Genomic DNA, 24,303 nt, shown 5'->3' with positions numbered 1-24,303 from the left:
AACCATGAACCCAGTCCACAAACACCGAGTTTCTGCTATATGCCAGACACATACCTGGTCTAGGTTCTCAGAAATGAGAATTAAGTAAAAATTTACAAGAAGATCATTGAAAGGGCCCATAAATTCAATGATTTGTATTTTATATCATGAATATAGAAATGCACCTTTTATGAGATCAACTTATGTGCTATGAAAGTAACTAACTGGTTTCCCTGATTCTCTCACAGACCATTTGTATAAACTTAGGTCAACCCATAACCTCTTTTCATTAGTCTTAGAATATTTAAAAGAGACAACAGTACCCATCCTGAATGCTTTGTAAGTTTTGTTATTTTTTGAAATATATGTGTGTGTGTGTGTGTGTGTGTGTGTGTGTGTGTGTGTGTGTGTGTGTGGTTATAAAATAGCTTTCCATGTGGGTTTTTCAAACAAACATCCTCAGTGTTAGTGGTTTCTTCTCCCACCCTCTTCTTTCTTCTGCCATCCCATGATGTTTTTTTTTTCTTTTTTTTTCAATGCAGTTTATTCAGGAACCTTGAAGAATCCTCGGACCCTGGGGAAAGCCAGCCCACAGCTTAAATAGCCTCTGGATAGCCAACCCAGGCATGCCACGTGGACAATGCAGATAGGTCCACATACATGGAAGCAAGCCAGATCCTCAGCCTTAGCCAAATGTGGAATTGTTCGTGATGTTTTTTAAGAAGCTGAGGAAGTCTTGGAAAGCGCAAGGAAAATAAAGTAGCACTGTTTAGGTTGTACTTGCATACCTGGACAGCACAGTTTTTAACTCCCTCTGTGCTCAGTATTTCTGGTCTGATGGCAGCCTGCCCAGACATGTTGTTGTGATTTTTTCCGGTGAGTTTTGTGAGTGTCTTAAGATAACTGGTTTAATATTTTAATTTAAAAAAATATTTTATTTTATTTCCTATTATAGTGCATATATATGTATGATGCTTGTGTGTGTGTGTGTGTGTGTGTGTGTGTGTGTGTGTGTGTGCATGCATGTCACAGTGTGTGAAGGTCAGAGAACTACTTCTGGAAGATGTTTCTCTGGAGACTGTCCAGCAAATGCTTTTACTCTGTGGGCTGCCACTGAAATGCAATGGACACAGAAGCACCCATGTCCTAAGCACACAGCTTGGTAAATTTCCACAGAGTGAACAGTATAAAGAGAATCTAGGTTAGGAAGCTTTTTGTTTCAAGTACCATTAATCTCTTGTCCACATCCAAGCACATCCAAGCACTATACATACAAATGCATACACCACTCTAATGTCTAACATTTTTTTTCTGATTTTGAGCTTAATTGAATTGACTAATTTAATTTGTAATCTTCTGAGACTAAGTTATTTTTCTTGCTATTATATTCCTAATATGCATCCTTATTGTTGAGTGTAGCAATAGTCTAATCACTTCCCTTCTTGTGTATATTTACATTGTTTTAATATATATTACACTTCATCTGCATTCCTGTTTCATAGGCTAGGCTTATCTTCAACTCCCTACATTGCCTACGATGGTTTTCAACTTTGGTCACCTAAGACTTCACATTATAGGTATGCACCATCATACCCACTTATTATCTAATTTTTAATCTGTCACTTTTATACCTGGTCATTTAGCAAGCAAAAAAACACCCCAATAAACTTCCAAAGTCCTTTTAGGGGTGGTGCTGAGTCTACTGTGTGTAGTATAAAAGTGCAAGACGCTGCAGAGTTAGTCCATTTTGTATTCTAGCTGAGGCATTTTAGGTTTGACTAGACTTTGATCTTGATGGGAAGCCCCATGGAATATGACCAAATTCTAGTCTGTGAACCTGAGGTCAAGATGCATCAGTAGCTTTCTGTTAAACTGCTTGCTTATACAAAACCTCCCCCTGCAGATGCTGCCCAGTGAGATGCAAAGATGTGGGTTTTACCTTTAAAAACCACTTACTCTAAACACTTGGCACTATACCTAGATCCCAGCCAGCTCGAACAAAGACTTTCAATGGCTATAAACTGTATGAGTGATCATCTGGTGTGGGCATTCTATAACAATGTGCCAACTATGAATTTCCTTTAATAGAACACTAAATATTTCTTCATACAAAAATAAGATTTATCATATTCAGCACAGCATAAGATTCTAACAGAATTTGAGATGAAATTATAAAACTGGGAAATGCCCATCACAAGAATCATAGATAGATAGATAGATAGATAGATAGATAGATAGATAGATAGATGCAAGTGACTTAAAGAATCACAACTGTGCATGTTGAAGATGGCAGGCTCTAAATTCAGCCACCAAGATTTTGTACTCAGCTCTGGAAGTTTAATTGCTGTGTGGTCTTGAAAAAAATCTTTGTTAGATTTTTTTTTTCTGAAATGGCTATGATAGTATTTTCCACCTTAAATAAATGCTTTTGTATGAGTTATATAAATTACTTATGCCCTAATCCTTGTAATACAGAGTTTGAGACCACTGCAAAAGACCAGACTCAATCCAAATTGTAATTAGCATAATTTACTAAAAACTGCTAGCAAGGAGATAATCTGAAAGCCAAATCATAGGTGTGCTGCCCTGAAGGAGCTAATGGAAAGGTTTTTAAAGGTGAAGACCACAATTATCTCATTTCTGTGGAATTTTCAGTTGTGTGAGAAACTGCTTCTCTCCCCACAGCTTTAGGAGGAACTTGTCTCTCTTCCCCTGCACACAGCAAGAAAGGATCTGTCTTATTCCCTGGACACAGTGATAAGTGGGTTTACAGAAGCAAGAGCAAGCTGTAATAATCTCACGGCAGTTACGCTGTCCTGATGAAGTAAGAAAAACATATTTGCTAAATTCTGACCTGATTTCAGAATAAAACAGAGGTCAGCCTGACCCTCAGATATGGACAGTTCTTTCAGGAACTTTTGCTAACCTGAATTTTACTGCTTCTATAACCACAAAAATTTCTAATCCCCAATCAAATAGAAATACCATGGTGACACAATTGCACTCTATTCTAATTAAAAGTTCTCATCCTGTCATTCTTGCAAACAGTCATCACAGCTACATCAACAAGAACTATAAACTTGTAGCTCACTCAGATTGCGGCCACTTCTAGACTTGTAGTCACAAGAGTACATACCGCAGAGTGGGTCTGACTGGCTCAATAAAAACTTCAAATTCATAAAGAGCTCCATCAGATCTCCTTCTCTTGGGTGAGAACAGCCCAGCTACAACATTTGGGAGCTTCTCTGGGATCCATTCTCTTCCTAAGATGGAAACCCTAATTTGACCTTCTGAACCTTCTATGCTCTGGTCTTCTGAATTCTGGTAAGTGTGACTTCTGGGTGATCAGCCTAGGGTTCCATGTCATCAGAGGAAGCTCTATTGACATTTTGGTAAGGTGACTTCCCACCCCAGGATGCCCTCAGTTGTTAATCTGCTTTGTTTGTTGAATGAGAGCATGGTGGCTGGCTTTTGTTTGATTATTATTAGTCTGGATTTTTTATTTGTTGGAATTCTGTCTTCCAGCTTTCTCCTGTAGTTTGTTCAGTCTTTATCCCTCCCGTTGACTCAATGAAGCCTGCTGTTTAAGTCCCAGAAAATCTGTCTCTAAGCTTTCTTTGTTCATGTGTTCTTTCTGTCACTTGATTCAGTTTTGAAGGGATTCTGATGTCTTTTGGGTATGGATAATATAGTTTTGTGCTGTTCTACTTTATTAAAAAGCTGATTCTGGAGTTGAGTTACAGCCTACCTCTCCCAAACTTGGTTGTTTAAAAGTTTCCTCAAATCTCTGCCTAGGTCAAAAGGCTATCTGACTCTGGTAAGAGAAAAAGAGCAAAAAAGAACTGCCCAGTAAAAGATACTGTTTGCTTTAAAACAGCTAAAATGTATACAATGCTAGTAGACATTACTGGTATTTATCTCATATTCCTTTTCATTGTTTTATTTAACTCTATAAAACCTGAAATATAAACTTATCTCAAGATTTGTAGGACTATTATATAAGCTTTCTGTACCTTACACTTGTAAGTTCACCAGATACAGTTTAAAAATCTATAAAGAAAACTAAGAATAAGGAGGGATCTACCTACGCAACAATGGTAAAGCTGTTATATATACTGAAATAAGAGCTCCAGATGTTGTCTAGGATATTTTTCCTTAAGGAAAAAAAATACAAAAATATAAATTTATTTGTTATTGCTATGTCTCATCTTATTTAAATTTTCAATCAAAAAGAATTTCTATTAAAGTTAGGATGGGCACAAAAAAATGTTTCCTCATTTAAGGTGATGGATATTCAAAACTCTTGTTGAAATGTAAACTTTCTTTCACTCATGATGTGTATGGCCATTGCAGGAGACCTATAAAATTCCAAGAAAATAAATAAACGAGTAGATAAATAAATAAAAAGTAAAGTTAATTTAACAGGCCTAAAACTATAAATCCCTAATCTTGTAAAAGTTGCTAACGTGCTGTGAACTTTTAAAGATAATTAGGACATGCAAGTTAATGATCAGTTGCCTTATAAATGATCAAATTCTTTAATATGCTCAAAACCATGTCTACAGTCATGCTAAGTGCAAATGTAATTTATTTAGAAGAACAAGCTATATTTATCTTCTGTATATGTGTTCAAGGTTGAGTCTAAAACAAGTAAACAAGTGACTAAAAACAAGTTAAGGTTGTTTAAAATCAGGTATACTTAATAATGGCCCTGAAACTCTTCAGAGATCTGCTGAATATGGCATTTAAAATATTCACTAGGAAAAAACTTCCCATGATAAACAAATGTACCAGCTTTTAGAAGCAACCCTAAGTTCTACTACAAAAAAACCAACTCCACCTGGATTGTGGTAATGCTAACCACCAGGCAAAACTGCCCCATGCCTCCCCCACTGTCAGGGCCCTGCCTGAATTGTGGAAAATCAGGACACTAGACAATTGACTCCACCTCTTTGCCTCCCTCACCAAGATAGGCCTGTCTTTTAAGTTCCTCATCCACAGGAAACTTTTGGATCTTCTGAATCTGAGAGCAAAAGGTCATTACTGTCCCGCTTGGCAAAGAGTTATTGCCATCCTATGAGCTATCCGAAGATTAAAGCTGTCCTGGAACAGCCCTGGAGCCCTGCCCTCAACAAAAGCACCAAGATTTCCATGGAGAAACTTGAAGGTAGCAGCTTCTCTGCAATATCTAGAGAGAAAAGAATCATTATATGAGACTGTTAAAGCCTTGATTTTTATAATTAAAATATCTGTTGTAAGAAAGATAAGTTGGAATTCTGTGATATTTCAAATTGGTACCTGCAAACAATAATTTTCCTCCTTTAGTTACCATGGTCAGCACCCCAGGCTTTGAAAACACTTGCCTTCTATTGTGCTTTTTGGTTACAGGAATGTTAACATTCCAACTGTAACACAGAAGACTAAAAATTATATGGAAAATAAAAATGAATTTATTAAAAAAAATGAAGAACCTTATCAGGAAGCAATAGCTTCTCTTATCTGAAGGTTGATTTGCAAATTAAACAAAGCTCCTTTCCAGACTCTCCAGTATTCACTTGTAACCTAATCCTCCTCATTTGTTATTCTAACTTTCAGAGACATCCTTCATTTACCTATTAGTATGCTAATAAGAAAACTCCAGAGACCATAGGAGAAAGTCTCTGCCCTTCAAGGCATTACCACAAAAACAAAGAATTTTTCCAAGCATGGGAATTTTCCATATACCCTACCACCAATTAAAACCCTCTGAGAACCACTCTCTACCCCTTAGAAGATGGGGGACTGCTTTTCTATGAGATGTGTAGTCTTAATCCCATTTCCCAAAGCTGAATTTGAATAGGAGTGTCTCCTCTATCAGGTTGTCTCTCTTGGATTGTAGTTGGACTTCCAGGCACCAGTAAAAGAACTATTACTTTACTATCAACACAGCATTTCCACATTCCCTAGCACTTCTGTCCACTAGACCAATGCTCCTCTTGGAGAAGTTTCTTGATACCAAACTACAGAAATTTATTGGGTTTGAGTTCAAACATTCCAGGATGGATTGTTAGGGATGAGTTTGTTAGAAGAGTTTTAACTTCCTGGACAGGTAGACATAGATCACAGCATGGCATGGGGGACTGAGGAGAGTTCAAGCCCCTGCACCATAGACAGACAGAATGGTGGGACTCTGAACAGAGGTAAATCAAGACCTACAAGTAGAAAGAAGTAGGGGGTCTCATATTTTCTAAGGGTGTGGGTTGTTAGATTTCTGGCAGTATCAAGAGCCAGAATGCAGAAAGAGGCCAGAGTCTGACCTTAAACAGATGGGTCTGTGTTTGTTGGCACACACATTGAGGGACAGTGTCTCTTTCTCAGGAAACTGAAGGTCTGCCAGAGGGGAAAGCCATTATAGAGGAATGAAGAAGTGGTTGCAACTCAGGTGGGACAGCTTTCCTGGGGTCCCTCATTCCTAGCATTGTTTGCCCAAGGTGAAACAGTATCTTAAGGTAAGACTAGCTGTCTCAACAGACATTCCTTTTTATGCTGGATCACAAGCTGAGCAAAGTCATCTGTAATCTCATAGAAATCCTGTTTACAACTCTCTCCAGCATGGTGTTACCATCTAAGGTTCTAGATAGGGTTTGTTTTTTCTCTGCCAGCTAAAGAATTAAAAGGGGGGAAAGCCCTTGAGTGGGAGAGCTAGCAGTGGAGAAGTCTCTAACACCACAAAAGACAGAGCACAGAACCAACAGTTGGAGAGAGGCTCTTATTGGGGGTGAGAAGACACACACATGTAGCAGACAGAGGAAAAGACCCTCCTTAGAGCAAGGGGGAGATTTGTGAAGCTGAAAATCTAGTTTCATTTCAAGGACTGTGTTTTTTTTTTTTAAGTCTCTGAAAGGTCTTCCTCCCATAAATTGGGGTTGGTCAGTTTGAAAAAAGACTTGACAGCTGATTGGCCCACAAACATTGTGTGACATGTCTTGATAATGGACTTGAACTTGTTAGGACAGTCTATCAGCAGGGGGCCTGAAGGTAGAAAAGCCCACAAGGCTTTTATTTTACCATGTCATGTGTTTGTTTCAGGTCAAAGGAGAAGAAGCCAGCCATCTTGAAAATTCACCATCTTTATTACATAGTTGTGGTTCCTCTTCCCTATCTATCTGCCTGCCAGGGAATCTGTCTAACTCCCAGTCTGGCAACAGCACAACCCTTCAAGCAGTTTCTCTGATTCTTGGGAAAGAGTCAGGAAAGGGAACACAGAGCAGGACATGTGGCCAATAACATCCTGTTTGATGTTCTACCTTTCCCAGGTAAGAGACCCTGGTCTCTGGAAGACTATTGGTTCTCACTAATTTACATAATTGATTGAAAGTTAGGTTTTGATGAACTTCGAATTATTCTATCCCAATAAGTTTCAGTGGATTATTGAGGGGAGAAAACTATTGAGTATTAAGAGTTAATGACCTAAAAGCCTCAGATAGGCTGAGAAACTCTGGACAAGGAAGTTGACTTAACTGAGAATACCTGTGAGCTGCTAGGATCCAGAAAGCTCTGATAAAAAAGTCCAAAATGTTATGCCCAAATCTGACGGACCACAAAGACCACCAAAGAGCCAATTTTGATGCAAATGTGGTAGGGTCTTTTTTATTACAAGCTCCATCTAGGGCCCACACCCTCACCCACTCAGTGGTTGGGAGTAGAGCCTGAGCTCAGGGAGAGAGGGTGATTTATAGGTCCCAGTCTCTCCCAGCATACCTAAAGCAGGGAAATTTCAGCCTGGCAAGTGTCTATTGGCTGAAACATAAAAGGGGATGTTGCATTTTAAACTGATTGGCTGTGGGAAGGCGCCAAAACCTGGCTTCCTTTGTTTGGCTGTTGCTAGGAGAGAGGGGTGATCTGGGTCGGTTTCCTAGCAACTGTATCGCTAGTGGGCAGGAAGGAATGCAGTATGACTGGTTCCTCCCCGCAGGTGGCTGGACATGTCTGGTCTTTGTGTGTTAAACTTTAATCCAATAACATAAAAAACTAATTTTTAATTCCTTGGTCTCTCAAAAGGATGGTATGGTAAGGAATCCCCCATGCAGAACATCTGGCCCTCCTGATAAGACCAACATACCAGCCTCTGTGCGTATTTGACACTGAAACAGCAGAAGAACTGACCTGTAAATAGGATCTTCCATCCCAAAAATTTCCTGTTCCAGGTCCCATGATTGTTATGGCTGTCAATCACTTAAGATATTCTCTCTCCCTTCCTCTTTCTTTAATTGAAGCTTTTGGGCTTCAGAGGGAGACAGGCAGATGAGATGCCTATTTAATGTATCAAAGCAGACCTGGGCTCCTGGTTCTTTCAGCACCCCTATTATAGAGTGTGGCTGGCATATCCCACTCTCCAGCCCAGAGGCCAGGCTTTCTCTCTGCCAGAGGTTTTTCCCAGACCTTTTGATGCTTTCTCTTTCTCTCTCTCTCTGCACCTCTCTCCCTGCATGTGCATGCTCTCTTTCTCTGCCCCCCTTCTCTGTCTGCATGGCGATTTCCTTGAACTCCTTTTCTGAGACCAATGAATCAGTCCATGAGCTACTCTGAATAAACCTGCCTTTTTTTTTTTTTTTTTCCTTTCTTTAATTTGGCTTGAATTGGCTCATTTTGTAGGGAGAGCAAACCTACTAGCTTTATCATGAAAACTGGGGCCAGGGTTTCAGTATAGCTTGTCAGGTTGCACAAACAGGAATGGGTGTTACCATCTAATACTAGAATTTCCCTTTCACAGCTCCTTTACTCATATCTTCTATTTAGCAATGTGGACTTGATTTCAAACTGACCCTGTGTTTGTTGTTGTTGTTCATAGCCATTGTGTGTGCTGGGGAACTGAAGCCAGGGCCTCATGCTTTCTACATGTCCCAGACAGCTGCAGCACTGGTACTTGATTCTTTTCTAATAAGGAAGGTTTTCTATGCTTTTACAAACACAGCATTGCCAGGTTTTGTTGGCCTTTAATGAGATGTAGTGTAGTCATACTGTTTACTTCTGCAGGCATTTATGGCTCTCTGTGACACTAATAGGGTTTCTTCCAGAACACATTAGTCCATTTATGCTGTCTGGTTTTGGTTTTTTTGTTTGTTTGTTTGTTTGTTTGGTTTGGTTTGGTTTGGTTTTTCGAGACAGGGTTTCTCTGGGTAGTCTTGGCTGTCCTAGACTCGCTTTGTAGACCAAGCTGGCCTCAAACTCAGAGCTCTGCCTCTGCAAGAGCTGGGATTACAAGTGTGTATCACCATGCCTAGCTTGTCTGTTGTCTTAAAACACTAAATTTTCTAAGCATCACTTAAAATTCACTTCAGAGTCTGCTTCTGTTTTTATTCATCAAAGTTACTTTAGAATTTTAAATTTTCAGCAAGTTAGAGGGTCCCTCTTCTGTTATAAAATTTCCCAATTGAAAATGGCTTGATAAGCAAAATTTTATAAACAGAACATTGAATGTATATGAATTCATAATGTCCTTTCTAGTATCAAGAGGAAACTCACAGGACTCTAGAAATGGCCTTTCGGAGGATACAAATACGTGGTGGCAGCCAGGAAGAATTAAAGTAGGAAAGAGTTCTAAGCAGCTACAACTAGGTGCTTCTCAGTATCTTTTGACAACTGAATAAAAATGAAGCCATGACCATGTGTAGGTATTGTTACAGAGAAGGGTTTTGTTGTAGATACAAGGGAGAGTTCAGCCAGAGACATCAGGAAGGATCCAGACGGAACCAGGTCATGAGAGGAGGTGGAAAGGGGCAAGAGAGGAATAGAAACTCCTCTGAGCTGAGGCCCAAGAGACCAAGAAAGGACACTTAACAAGTAGGTGAGAAGGGTGATTAGCGGAGGTGAAGGAGCAGTTGAAGAGACAGACTCTGGAATCTGCAGTCTAATATGGAGGGTGGCAGAAGAAACAAATGCTACACACATAACTTAGGAGAGCCAAATCAGCAGCTTGGTTGGTTAGGAGAGAGGTCTAGCCTGTTGGAAGGAGGCTCATCTCCCACATTCTGTTCCAAAACTGCCTGCAGCATGCCAGCGTCAGGTGTGTCTTTGGAACCTGAAAGAAACAGAGTGCTTTTGATGCAGTGCAGTATTGCTGAAGGGGCATCAACAGCTGAGTATTGAAGTCTGTACTATTAGGGGTTGAATCTTGCTTTCACTGTGTTACGGACTTATAACAGAAACTCTGAACAACCTATGTTTATTGGCTACTCACATCAACTTGATTGTCAGGAGGGCTTTCCCTGCCATGCTCACAGACTCCTTGTTAGCACCACACCTGTAGACCTCAGGCTGCCAGGCTTCTAGACTTCTGTGGCAGCTGGGACCCCGTGGGGCTGGGCTTTAGCCCTTGAGGAGCTCCATAGACCATGCCCAGCACACACTCAGACTTCCCTACTGGCCCTAACTACCATTCCCAGCCCTGAGATGGCAGAGTAACCAGGCCCAGACCTACAGAAAAAGCCCACATCCCTGAGCTTTCACAAAGATCAGGCCACATAATCCCTCTAATTTCAGGCCACCCTGAAAAGCTCTGTCCTCCCCATCCCCCACAAACAGGAAACCCTATGTAAACCCTGCATTTTGCCCAGTTCTTGGATGCTTCTTGACCTAGCAGAGACAACCACCCTCCTGGGTTCTTCCCACCCCCTACCCAATTCCCAATAAATTTCTCCAGCGAGGTTCGTTGTGCAGTGTGACTCTGTGGTATTCCTCAGCTCCAGATTGCCAGGAGACCTTTCCAAGATGTAACACAGTGTTCTCTTCAGCACTTGAGTGGAAACCAAACTAGATAAGAGAATGCAAATTTTATTGAATATATACAATATGTATTCTTAGACACACACTAAAATTTGTATTCTAATTTTGTGTTATTTAAATAGATTGCAGTAGGTAGATAGGTACACGCCACTTTGTCTTCATAGACAACACTTCAGTCATGCCCATTAACTCTGTAGTTTTACCTGTTAGAAGAGACTGCTCTTGAAAGCTAAATCTGCAAGTCAATCTATATCTCCTCAAGGCATACAGCAGGAGAGTATTGGAGTGCTACTATAGTCAGCATCAGAATTCTCACCTTTGGGAGAAAGCAGAAGAGACCATCTAGCTACAAGAAAGATGAAAAGCAGTTCCAGTATATCCATGGGGGCTCCTTACCTATTAGTATTTCTCCTGAAGAACCTAGCTGTGATTCTAAAGGCTAACCGGATTGCCCCCTTGATTCAGTGCCTATTTCTGGTTTCATCTACTCACTACGGCATTTCTTTTAAAAGGCATGGTTATTGTCAGATGGAACGCTTATTTTACCTCGGTGTTTACTTTGTGATAAAGATTAGAGACAGCACTCCCCAACTCGCTATAGAAATACAACCGACTGGACTGGTAGATTCTAAAGGACTGCCACCCACGTGCCTTATCAGCTTGGGATCATATCCTTTGGTGGTCTGGTGCAGACAGTGAGTTCAGCCTTTGTTTTAGCGTCTGATGCACAGAGGAGCCTCAACCTTTGGTTTAGCGCCTGGTGAACACAGGTGCTCACGGTTCGTAGGCACGCTGAATAAATGTACCTAACTGGCAACCTTGTATCCGAATTAAATCTATTTGGCCATATCAAGAACTACTGGGATGTGCTGATGATTCTTTCCTCCAAGACGTTCTGGTGCTGAGATAAAGATTTTTCCCTCTGGACTCTGACAGGAATCTCAGAATAATTCTCGTAATAACTTTTATTTTTTTTTAATTATTTAAAAGTCGGTAGCGAACTGTGAAATATGAAGAGGACACTATAAGGAATGTAAATCGCATTAACAGGAACGTTAGAAAGATCAAAGAATACCGTTAATTAAAGCAGCTGAGGGCAGCTTCTCTAGTACCTAGCAGTGCATGCTGGTAGGTTGCTTAGCAACTCTGCAGGCTTCCTCATCCGCCCAGCCTTGAGTCCCGCCTCCAGTTCCGCAGCCACGTCCGGCTTCCTCACAACCTTTACTTCCGCCGTAACCAGGCGGTGGGGACCTCCTGGCCACTGTATTTGACCTCTATTATACTGCCTGATCAAAAATGTGTCAGTAAACAATCGAAAGTAGATGCGTACTCTTTATCTATCGTTTATACTTCATCTCGTTATATGCACACTCACACTAAATTGCTGGCTATCGGCTCGCCGTCTTCTGTGGCCTGTGAGCGCCGGCACGATTTTCAGGCGCTCTGTGGACAGCCGCACTGGAGGGCGACGTGGGCCGCGAAGGCCCCTGCTCCCGGCCATCGAGGAAGCGCGGCGGGCGGTTAGGCGCGGAGTGTGTGCGGCAGATCCATCATGTAAGTGTCCGTCCTTCCGTCCCGACCTTGGTCCCCCGGCCGATCCGACCCTAACGCCCTTTTCGTTCTCGTCCTCAGGTCGAAGGTGTCCTTTAAAATCACACTGACTTCCGACCCGCGGCTACCGTACAAAGTGTGAGTGACAGGCGTGGCTGGAGCCGGCCGGGCCTGGGCGGGACAGGAGGGTGCAGGAGGAGGGGTGCAGTATTTCTGCTGAGAAACCAGCCCTCCGGCCCCGGAGTGCGCTGGGTGGGCAGGTGCAATGGGAAGAACTCTGGACGAGAATGGAACCCGTTGGTACATCAGTCCCTTTTACTTGATTTAAAGGCCTTTGCCAGCTGTTGCCAGAAGTTAGGGAAGACTCCTAAGTCTGGACTCTTGACAGGTCCAAACCTAACTCTGTTCAACTTCAGGGTTTGTTTGTGCTTGTATATGACTCAACAACTGGGTGCCTCAGTGTTGAATTCAAAGTCACACAATTTGGATCTTCATAAAAAGTGCTCAGCAGGGTTGGGAAATGTGGATGTAGGGCCGTGTATCCTTGTTGGTCCCTTCCTTATGCTCGAGCAGTTGAGTTGATGGTTGTCACGAGTTAGCCATCTCGGTCTTCTTGTGATAGAACCTTTTTGAGTTACTGCACTTGGAAGACCTATGCTAAATGGCAAAAGACCAGGATCGCCGTAGATTTTATGCATAATTTGTGTAGTGACACCTAGGCTAGCTTAGTGAGCAGATATCAGCTGTCATAACTTTCTGAAGTTTTCTGCCTCTGATTCATTCAGCTTCTTGGCCTGTTGTTCCCATATCTTTCTATCCCTAGAATGGCCTCCGTATCCCTCATCTCCCCAGTAACTGCTCATGCTCCAAACTATCATTTTCAGATAGCCACATTCTTTTCCTCCAGATAATTTACCGAAGTATCTCTTTAATAGTGCTCCTTTTAATCATTTATCCAGTTGTTTTTTAATCTGTCGCTCTTCCCTCCTTAGTGCCGCGCCCACTCATGTCTTATGCAGATGAAAGTCTGTCTTTTTAAATCATTCTTTTGCAAGCATCCTGGATTCTGATAGCCACCTCTCTGTAGGGTATTTTGCCTCTTGAAACACCAGCTCCAAACCCAACCATTTGTGTTCTCTGTACTTAACCCTGTTCCTGGAGAAAAATTACAATACCATGGAAGATTTTTATGAGAAAAAAAAAAAAAAAAGTCATGACTGGCACTCTACTGTGCTCCCCAAATTTTTTCTCATTTTCCTATTCTCAGAAAGTATTTTTGTTTTGTTTCAAAATTTCCACAACTTCTTTTCCCCGAATTCAGAAGAAGCAAGAGATGGTGAGTTCCCTCACTTTAATGCGACAGCCATAACATCCCGCTTATCTTTACTGTAAAGAGCATTAACCAGTGTTATGAAAGCCTGTTTTACTCTGCTTGGCATTAGGGTAGGCTCCCGGGGCACCTTTCTCTGGTTGTTGTTTTCTCCCTCTGTACCGGACTGTGCTCAGTGGTGCCTGACTGTGATGTAGAAGAATGAGGAGAAGGAGCAGGGAAAGGACAGCGGACCGATGCCAGTGTCAGGACCACGGGAGTATCAGACTTGAGCTGAAAGAATTTTGTTGACTCTTCAGTGTTAGGTGTGCTCAGCACACATGCAGCTGTGTGCACTTGTGTAGTCTGTTCTACTTGAGTACTTGCAAAATACTACCCAAAACTTTTAAACCTTTTCCTTCCCAGCTAACTAGAAAATTTTGTTTTATTTTATGCCATACTATGGATACCCCTCCCCCACCAAAGGAAATAAAAGAAAGGAAAACAAGATACCTACTTTAGTCATTAAATGACATTTGGAAGGGAAAATGCTAGCACAAAAAAAGTTCCCTTTGCACTTTTGCAAGTCAGTACAATGTGGTGTGACTCTTATATTCAGAGACAGCAGAAGAGAAATCCAGGCCGAGACGCATGAATATTGTGTGACAGGAATTGATATTAAGACATTCATGGCCTATGTAATGACAAATAGAAAAGCTTAAGGAGAAATACTAGCTTTTTGGTTTTCTCTGCTTAAGAAGTATCTGGGTTTTATACTCTAATTGAGGCTTTTTTTTAATTTTTAATATTTAGCAGAGAGGCAGTAAGGTAGACTGAGGACCATGGAGAGGTTGGCATTGCTGATCGCCATCTCATCCTGAGCACACTGGCACACCTGATCCCAGTATTTGTGAGGCAAAGGCAAGCAGAGCTCTTTGGGTTTGAGGGCAGCCTGACACCCTATATTTAAAAAAGGAGGAAAAAAGTGCATCTAGTTAAGGGTCAGCCCAAGTCTTTGTATCAGCCGGGGCGGAGCCATGGCTCTGTGTGTAAGAGACTGGCTGCTCTGCAGAGGGCTGTTTTCATATCTAGCAACCACCTGATGCCTCACAGCTGCCTGAAATTCCAGTTCCAAAGGATCTGATGCCCTCTTGCCCTCTGTGGGCTCCTCCACACATGTGTAAACACATAAACCCAGGCACATAAAATAAAATAAAATAAAATAAAATAAAATAAAATAAAATAAACCTTAAATGCATAAATTGAAAGAGTAGGCAGAACTCTGCTTGCAGATTGTTGGTTTTCACACAGAGATTGGTTCCTTGTCTTGATTTTTCTAGTGTTTTCAGCATCCGTGCACATAATGCTGCCTTAAAAATGGCTGACCTTAAACCCCCCCCAAAAAACTTACCCCATGTGTGATGAAATAAACTTTTTGAAATTCTTTTTTACTTGTTGCAGTCTCAGTGTTCCTGAAAGTACGCCTTTCACAGCAGTGCTAAAGTTTGCAGCAGAAGAAGTAAGTATGATTCTAACACTGTCTTTATGGATGTGTTTAGCATGTTTCTGGCTTTTGTCCCTTGTGTATTTTCATGTACTGTGTCCCTCCCCTTCCCTTTTTTCCTTTCTTTCATTACTGGGTTTATGCTAAAGAAGTCCCAAGCCCATTTCCTTTCTTTCATTACTGGGCGTATGCTAAAGAAGTCTCCCAAGCCCAGGTAAAGTTCATCTATCTTCTAGTTAGAAAACAGTGAGATGAATAAACTTGACATATCTGTTTAATGCAACAGATGAAAATTGTGAGGGCGTTGTTTTTTTTAAGAGAGGATCTTTTATATCCACCTGAATTGGGTATACTAGGAGTCTGTATGTGTACTTTTGGTAAAAATTGATTGTTTTGAAAAGTGTCTAGTTTTTTGGGTTTTTTTTTTTAAACACATTGGTATTTTCAGTTTTTAAGGAATGAGTTTTCTACCTGGAATTATCAGAATTGTTTGCAAAGCATCTCTGGCCACAGCACTTGGAAGTGTAGGTTGATCTGGGCCAGTGGCACCAGGATGTGACTTGGGAGCCTTCATCTTCCTGTTACAGTGGTGGTGACAGTCAACTGTACCTCATAAAACCAATCCCTCAGTTCTTCCTTCCTCCTCCACCCCACTCCAATACTGGGACTCAGTCCCTGGGCTTACCGTCTAGCCCAGGCTCTAACACGGTGCTACATACTCCGGTAATTCTGCTTTTTACCTGCTGTTGCTTACTTTGAAGAACTACAGAGTGATAATGGGGGTGCTCCGTTCTTATTCTGTCTTTCATGGTTCCGTGCCAATGTATTGACATGTTTGTTTTGTTTTTTCTTTTTTCTCTTCTCCCTTTTAGTTTAAAGTTCCTGCAGCTACAAGTGCAATTATTACTAATGGTAAGAATTAACCTTAAACCTTAAGTGCTGAAGGCATTGTGACTGGAATTCCCAAAACCCCTGGTGTATGTGAACCTAAACATTACGTTTAATGGAAAACTTTGCATGGAGGGCACTGTATGTGATGAACTCTGCTCGTTTGGGAAGCTTCCCAGTATCTAGTGTCCTTCTCTCTCCCTCTGGATTATTACTGCAGGCAGCTTCCTTTCTGGCAAGGTTTACATATATAAATGTTGTGTCAGAAAGCATGTTAGAGTGTAGAAAGTTAAGCAGGAATGTAACTTCTCTATACCTTAACTGTGCTAAGAGGAACTGGTTTACAGGCTTTCAGTGTTTTTCAGTTTGGATATAATCAGTTAAAAAATCCAAATACCTTCAAGCATTGGTACTAATTCCAGTGGTGCTGGTCTTGTGAGATATAAACCACTGAATAAGCTGTGAGAGGAGCCCGTGTGCATCTTCTGTGTATAAAATACTGTACATGGGAAGGGTCCCGTGCGGGTAGACCCACCCAGGGTAAGCAGTGGGGTGCAGTAGCTCAGTGTAGTCTCGGTATGACTTGACTTCTTACTTCTCATGTTGTCACACTGAAGAAAGCTGGCCAACTTCTTGGAAAGTTATAGAGTCTCCAGTGGCAATGTTTAAAACATTCACAGTGTCACTAGACCATGAACAAAATGACTTGTGGCCTCTCTCATCTTGGAGATTGTATGACACCCAGCAGTGGAAAGGACTGATGGCATAATGTGGTTGTTGCTTAAACAAGAGATGGCATTGTTCGCTACATGCAGTGCAGTAGGACTGAAGACACAGTTGTCTATAGAAAGTATGGGAATCATTGCCCTTAGGACCTCTTGTCTCATCTGGCAGTGCTTATAAACACGTGCTCATGGGAGGTGTCCACAGATAGGTGACTCACCTGAGAGGTTGCTATCTGTGTCCTGGGACTGAAGTTGTTAGCCTTTACCTGTACTCATAGCTGCACTATTCTGGCAAATCTCTTGTTACTATTAACTTGTTTTAGCTGTAGAAATTACTTACATAATTTACAATTTCTGTTCCAGATGGAATAGGAATAAATCCTGCACAGACTGCTGGTGAGTGTCTGCTTGTGTGCCCGCTGAAACAGAGTATTTATTTCGGCTAGATAGGATTTTTCAGAAGATACAGCTAGGTAGAGCTTATGCGACAGACTACTTTTGGTTTCATTTATGTATATATTAATTTTCCATGGTTTTCACTACAAGTAATGCAAGCCTGGTTAGTAGCAATTTAGGAATTTATTAATGTGCATAACAAAGAATTGGCAAGGTGAGATGGTGTCAGGTCCTGAGAGACCCTCCTCTTCAATTAGCCAGTGAATATCTTCAGTTCTGGATATTCCGTAGTTAGCCTTCAAAAAGTGCCAGCAAGAGGTGGTAGTGCCATTTTTTTAAAACAGCTACAGCCACTGAAATCTCAAAGGTTACGATCACACGAGAGCCAGTGCAAAACATTGACGTCCTGGCCAGCTGTTGGGATAAATGTGTCTTACCTTTAGTAAAGGTGCTCTTAAACTGCGGGACGTCTGTATTTCCCCAGATGATGTGTTCTTTGGGCTTCTCTTCTATCTTTAATGCTTTGAAGGTGTGCTATTTAATATAATGTAGCCTCATTCTTGAGCAGTACTTAGCTTCTAAACAATTGTATTGAGAAGATTGATTTATAAAACAGTATATTGTCTTTGTAGACGGCTGGTGAAATCTAGAAAGTGAAGAGTGATTTACAATTGGAGATTTTTTAAACGTAATCAATGATCATGAGTATATACTTTAAATTGAAATTTTTGTTTATTGAAAATTGTGAGGCACTGTATTACATAAGTGTCCTGTATGATCTGAGAGTAGATAGAATTGCCTTTTTGATTCTCTAAGGTTTTATTAGCATATATTAATTTGAGTGCTTGCTTACTCTCACGTGTTGCCCTTTATGCTGCCTTTCAAACCGAGTCATGTGCACCAGTTACTGAGCTTGATTGTAATCTCACCAGGTGATCAAACCCAAGTATCAGAGTATCACAGTACTCTTGTATTGACTTTACCTTGATGGCACCATTGATTGATGTCACTTACTGCATTAGCTGGTGTGCCTTACAGTTTAAGCACTTGCTGGTCTCTGAGGGTAGAAGAGTAGTGGGGTCAGGGCTTTGAAGAATGGGCCTTAGCGCTGAGGATGCTGGGGCATCCTTCCTTCCCTAATACCTCCTTTGCTGTGTGCCTGTTGCTGGGATGACAATGTTGCTCGTCCTCTTTAGCTGCCTAACTTTGAATTTTTGTTTGTTTGTGTAGGAAATGTTTTTCTGAAGCATGGCTCAGAGCTGCGAATCATTCCTAGAGACCGAGTTGGAAGCTGCTAATATCTGCTTCTTGGAATACACAGCCTTTCAGAATAAATACTGATAATTGCTATTGCTGTATGATTGAAATCAGGCATTCACGATACAATGAAACCACCAAGAATCAACAAAACAGGGAAAGTTGACTCTGGTCCCTTCCTGCTCATTTTTTTCATGGGAGGAGAGAATGCCTTTAAGTGGAGGGTACGAAACCACAGGTCACACAGTGGTGACTGCTGCCTCACCAGAAGAGGAGGGTACATCTGTGACAGATGGACTATGCTTTAAAAACAGACATCAACAGCAAAACTAGAGGATGAGTCTGCTAATTGTTTTCACAAATATTTGGAAAATTAAAAATCCAGAATGGAATGTATTTTCTAATTTTAAAATTTAAAAGGATAATGGATCATAGAGGCATTTGGCTTTACAGCATCTCACCTGCGGGCCCATAGTTTGATTTTTAAATTATATAATTTGTGATGAAGTTAATAGGTATTTCAGTGAACAGTTAAATTTTATATAAAACCAAAATTTAAATTATGCGGACTAACCATTATGTGTATAAGTTGCTATTGCATACCAAATAGCTTCTATCATGATCTTGGGAAATCAAATGTGTCATGGTGGGAATTGACAGTACTGCAGAAGCACCCTTAGGTAAATTACACATTCATCGATAAGTGTCTTCATAAAGCTTTAAGACAGAATTCCTTAAACCATTCTTTTTGAGGATTCTATTTTTGAACAACACCCAGAACTATTGTTGCAGAGATAATCTCAAGCTTACAGACCTACCACTTTGTGCTAACGGGTGTCTTAAATGAAGAGGGAACTTTAAGGAAGTTATTAACATTAGTCAAAAGTGGAAAAGGAACCAGGGAAGCAAAGCTAGGCAGGCTCTTGCCAGAAAAGCAAAGAAAGTGAGAAGCCTGTCAGTGTCGCTGGAGAAGTCCACGGAGGGGCCTGCAATAGGGTTGGAGAAGTATGAGGGAGAAGAGTACTGGACACAGGATCAGAAGGCAACTACATACATGTTTCCAAAGTCCCCCATAGCAATCTACAGGAAGATTTGTATAAGAAAGGATTTTGAGGACTGGAACCTGGGGAGGAGGCTCAGCAGGTCAAAGTTTTGCAGACCTGAGGGCCCAAGTTCAGTTCCCAGAAGGAAGGAGAAAACCAACTCCACAAGGTCTTCCTCTGACTAGGGACACCCTGATGTGAGCCATTCTCCCGCCCACAATAAAAAAAATTTAAAATCTTACTTGCCCTTACAGAGGAAATCCATGTCTTGGCGCATATTGAAGGATGAATTAAATTTTGGCTGTGACTGAGAGCGGGGCAGCTCTGCTTCATTGAGTGAGCTCTTTGGAGGTGAGGGGTCTGTCTGTCATGAGCTCCCTAGAGCAGGAGGTGCCACTTCTCAATAAATATTTACTGAACTCAAGAATATGTCTCCAGGACCAGTTTTTATCTCATGCCTCATAGTCACAGTTGTGGGGTTGCCTTAGTTTGTTGGGTGGTCGGGGTTTGTAAGAAAACTAACAGTTGGCATCTGAAGGGCTGTGTTAGTTTAGTAGATGAAGGAATTGTCACTGTTCACAGGTTTACGGATTGTGTTTTCAGATCTTGAATTGTGTAGCAATACCCAGCTCATGTTTGCTAGGTTTTATGTTTATAGGTCTAGTACCAGGAAACATTCTTCCTTATAATACTAGGGCCCTGATAACCAGAGATTTTTAAATACTTGCCACCTAATTTTCTGCTTACTATTAAATTTTTTACTTCTGCCTTTAGCACAAAAAATCTGCATGTTGTCTGTAAAGTTTATACAGTCCTACAATACAAAATAATTTACCTAATACATGTGTTTTTTGACAGTCTCCAAATCTAGGTAATTTGTGATTAGATTTACTCAAAATCGAGGTAATTTGTTATTAATTAAGTAAATGTGATCTGTAAGTTCTTTGTACTGAATGTTTTAGGCATTGTATTTAACTTAAATGTCTATAATTAATACCTTAGGAAAATACATTTTATCATACCGTAAACCATGGCAACCTTTATTTTACTATCAGACTTATTAACCAGTATACCTAGTGAGCCAGTTTATTAGTGTTATTTTTTTAAAAAGTTAAAAAGTGAGTCCTGAAAATAAATGTATATTTCCAAATGTCACTCTATCATACAGAAAAGGAGAACTTCAGGCAGTCCCAGCCCTGGGTAGTGTCCAAAGTGAAACTAGGAAATTAGGGGCACAGTCTTCTGAAATCATCCCTCAGGTTCTTGCTCAGTAGGCTCCAGAAGCTCTGGAAGCAGGCCTGCTGGGTGCGTGCAGTGCTAGAGGGTTGGTGCCAGGATGACCTTTCCACCCTAGAGGGCAGAACTGCAGGCTAAGGTCAGAGTATCCCGGAATCTCAGGCATTCCTTTAAGCTGCTTGATCCTGGAGTAGCCTGACAGAGTCCAAAGATGGAAACATGCTTACAGCTCGTCACTACAGGGATACTTTATAGTTCAAGTCACTGTATTTATAGATGCTTTAGTTGTTGTTATTTGAAGGTATAAATTGAAAGGAAAGTTCAAGGGGGTTGGGGCAGTCAATAAAGGTAGTAGCTTACGATGACCTTAGTTCCATGCATGGTGGAAAGGAAGAACTGACCTGTGCATTTTATACACAATGCACACACACATAAAAACAGTTTAAGCTGCCAAAGAGACTCCAAACATTTGTAGACTGGAAACCCTGATACTCTGTAAAGGAGCATTTTTAGGTCATTACTGTTCCCAAGGCTATTATTTATAAGCTAGGTAAAGTTATGTGCCTCGTTATCTTTAAAATCTGTTGAACTACTGCTGGGCAGATGGCTCAGTGTTTAAGAGCGCCTACTGCTTTTGCTAGAGGACCAAGGTTTTGTTCCCAGTACCCACGTGGTTGCTCACAACCATCTGTAGCTCCAGTTCCATGGGATTCATTGCCCTCTTCTGCCCTCTCTGAACACTGTGCTTGCGCACATACGTGCAAACAGTTCTGTTCACATAAATTTAGAAAGATGGTAAAAGCCTGTTGAACTTCAAGTGTGAGAATAACTTAATATATAACTTGTTGAAGCTGTGCTAAGTGGTTCCCACATACTGGAAGGATTAGCAAGAGTGCACTTTGGCCTTTGACCTATATAATCTGGAGAAATCTTCATGTCCATTTTCTGCAAAATTTGTATTGAATTGTACATTTAAGAAGTGAAACAAATTCATTAGCATGCTGGAAATGTGTAGTAATGAATGCCAATACTTTGACTACATGGTGGAGTAATGACGGAATGGAGTCCAGCTGCTTGTGGCACACTGCTGTAATCCCAGCCCTAGGACTGACTGCAAGATTGAGGGCAGCCTGGGTTTGGCAGCAAGACCACCTCTGAACACAAAGGTAAGCACAGAAACAGTGACAGTGACTGGTATAGTTACTACTAGCCCAGGTTCTGCTCAGTCAGAGTCTCCAGTCTGCACCAGAGGCCTTCCTGAACTGGTGTTTGTGCGTGGGCAGCTAGTGCTGCTGCCTTCGTGGTTTACTTCTGCAGCCGTACCAAGTGACAGGCGTTTTAGTCCTCCGTTGTGCTGTTCTTACACTTACCTGCCTTTACTTCCCCAGTCTGTAAGACTAGGAAACCCATGGCCCGAAAAGCCAGTGGCCTCACTTCATGGCTTCCAAGCCAAATTAGGAATTTAGTCACTGCATCCTTTTTTTGGTGTAGCAGTTATTAGACAGCTCAAACTATAAACTTTATAAGTCCAATATCATGGCTGGAATAAGAATAACCCTCACTGTTGAATATTAATAAGAACAGGCTCATATATGTGAATGTTTATAGTCACCAGGGAGTGGTACTATTAGGTGTGACCTTGTTAAAGAAGTGTGCCACTTTGAGGGCAGTCTTCGAGGTTTCTAAAGTCCATACCAAGCCCAGACTCTCCTAAACTCTAGCTGTCTTCACTCTCATCCTCTGACGCTTTCACTCTCCCTCTGTCAGTGGATCAGGACATAGCTCTCAGCGCCTTCTCCAGCACTGTGCTCCTGCATGCTGCCATGTTCTCCACCATGATAATGGACTAAACTTCTGAAATTGTAAGCAAGCATCAATTAAATGCTTTCCTTTATAAGAGTTGTGGTCATGGTGTCTCTTCACAGCAATAAAACAGTGACTAGGACAAGTATGGCCAAAACTGGGTTTCAGAACTTAATTGCTGATAGTGCTTTGCCAAGCATTATCAGATGAAATAGATGAAAACTTTGAAAATTGCAACTGTTTGTGCTTTGTCATCAGAATTTGATTATCATGTCCATATTTTCCCCAGTTTATCAGCCAATTCTATGGTCGAACTTGGCTTGAAAATTTTATTATTTACACTTTCCCTTTCAGTGAGAATATTCATATTTGTAACCATCATCATTTGAAAAGTTTAGTGGCTCTATTGTCTGGTTTTGCATAGAGTTGTGATTTTGCTGTTGAATACAAAATAACAGCCAAGGTTGGCAGACAAATGGAGAGCCAGTTTTGGACATAAATCTCTGGGTCTGGCAAAACTCATTTGAAATGTAAAAGCTGTTATTGAGAGCATATTGTGATGATCCATCATGTCAATATTTGTTTGGCTGCCTGGCAGGTTTAATAAATCAGTTCTTAAATGTACAGTTTACAGTTGATGAGTTGTTTTGGAAATAAGCTATGCAATTTTTGTTGTCAGCACCACAAACATTTTGACAAGTATCGAGATGCTGGAGTCTCTGGGTGTTTTCATTTTCATTTTTTTTAAGACAAATACATGGACAGATTAAGGCTTTTCCATTTCTAGATGTCTACAATGTGTAGGGATGAAACAAGGAATCTGGAGGTGAACTACCAAAGTGACCATTGAGGTGGTGTCATGTTGGTGGTTACCTACATCCGTCCAAACAGATGTCATTTCTCAGAAGAGGAGCGTGAAGGTGTGTGGCTGGGGGACTGTGGCACGAGTGGGGGGTGCCAATCAGTATGGCCTTGGACTTCAGTCATGCTATTTGAATTGCAGTACAGAGTGAGTGATGAGAGAGGATGAGGTCTCGTCATCAGAGACTTGCAGGCTGAGCTTTGAGCGTGTCTGGAAAGCAAATGCCTCATATCTTGATTTAATTTTGAAATGGAGCCAGCCTTCACCTATGAGAGTGAGTATAGTGTCTGTGTTTCAGAGTGGCATTTATTCATAGAGGGACTCTCTAAAATGTAATCTTTCTCATTTTCTTAGGTTACATATTTTTTTAAATCTTTATTTTAAAAACAGTATATCCCTAGAGTTTTAATAATGTCAGTAGGAGTTGAAAACATGATATTATTGCTGTAAACAAAGAAATAAAGTATCAAATTCAGACCTGCCCCTGTGTCTTCTGCTTCCCACTGTTTTTTCCAGCCCCACAACCTGAAAGAAGCCTCTTGCTCTGGAAAGCTGCTTAACACTTTCCAGAACGCACTTTATCTGTCCATTCTGGCAGTCCATTTTACAGTCAGCTACATCAGCGTTAGGCTTTACCTTGCCTCAGCAGGTTGGCTAAACAGCCTTGACATTTCTGTCTTTGTCAGATGAATCTTTGAAAAAAAAAATACGTGTATGGGTATTTTCTTGCAAATATTTATGTGTACCATATGCCTGCCTGGTGACCATGGAAAAGTGTATCAGCTCCCTTGGAGCTGGAGTTACAGATGGTTGTGAGCCATCTTGTATGTTCTGAGACCCTAACCCAGATCCTCTGGAAGAGCAGCCAGAGCTCTTCACCACTGAGCCATCCCTCCAGCCCCTGCCTGGTGTCTTCTTAAAATCCTGACTCTAAAGCTTGTTCTGATTCATAGCCTTATATACCTTCTATGGTTTTACATGGCTAC

The 24,303-nt window shown here is 41.1% G+C and overlaps 1 protein-coding gene across 1 annotated transcript; it reads left to right on the top strand.

Moving 5' to 3' along the window:
* The first annotated feature begins 12,172 nt into the window (after positions 1 to 12,172).
* Positions 12,173 to 23,081, top strand: Ufm1 (ubiquitin fold modifier 1). Its single transcript, XM_021649359.2, has 6 exons — positions 12,173 to 12,297; positions 12,376 to 12,432; positions 15,065 to 15,122; positions 15,980 to 16,019; positions 17,084 to 17,116; positions 18,347 to 23,081. Coding segments are annotated over exons 1-6 (258 nt in total). The 5' UTR covers positions 12,173 to 12,295; the 3' UTR covers positions 18,415 to 23,081.
* Positions 23,082 to 24,303: the final 1,222 nt, after the last annotated feature.

This window comes from Meriones unguiculatus, chromosome 2, assembly GCF_030254825.1.
Source record: "Meriones unguiculatus strain TT.TT164.6M chromosome 2, Bangor_MerUng_6.1, whole genome shotgun sequence".
Classification (NCBI taxonomy): Eukaryota; Metazoa; Chordata; class Mammalia; order Rodentia; family Muridae; genus Meriones; species Meriones unguiculatus.
Note: the sequence above shows the minus strand (reverse complement) of the source record. Positions and strands in the feature narration are given on the sequence as shown.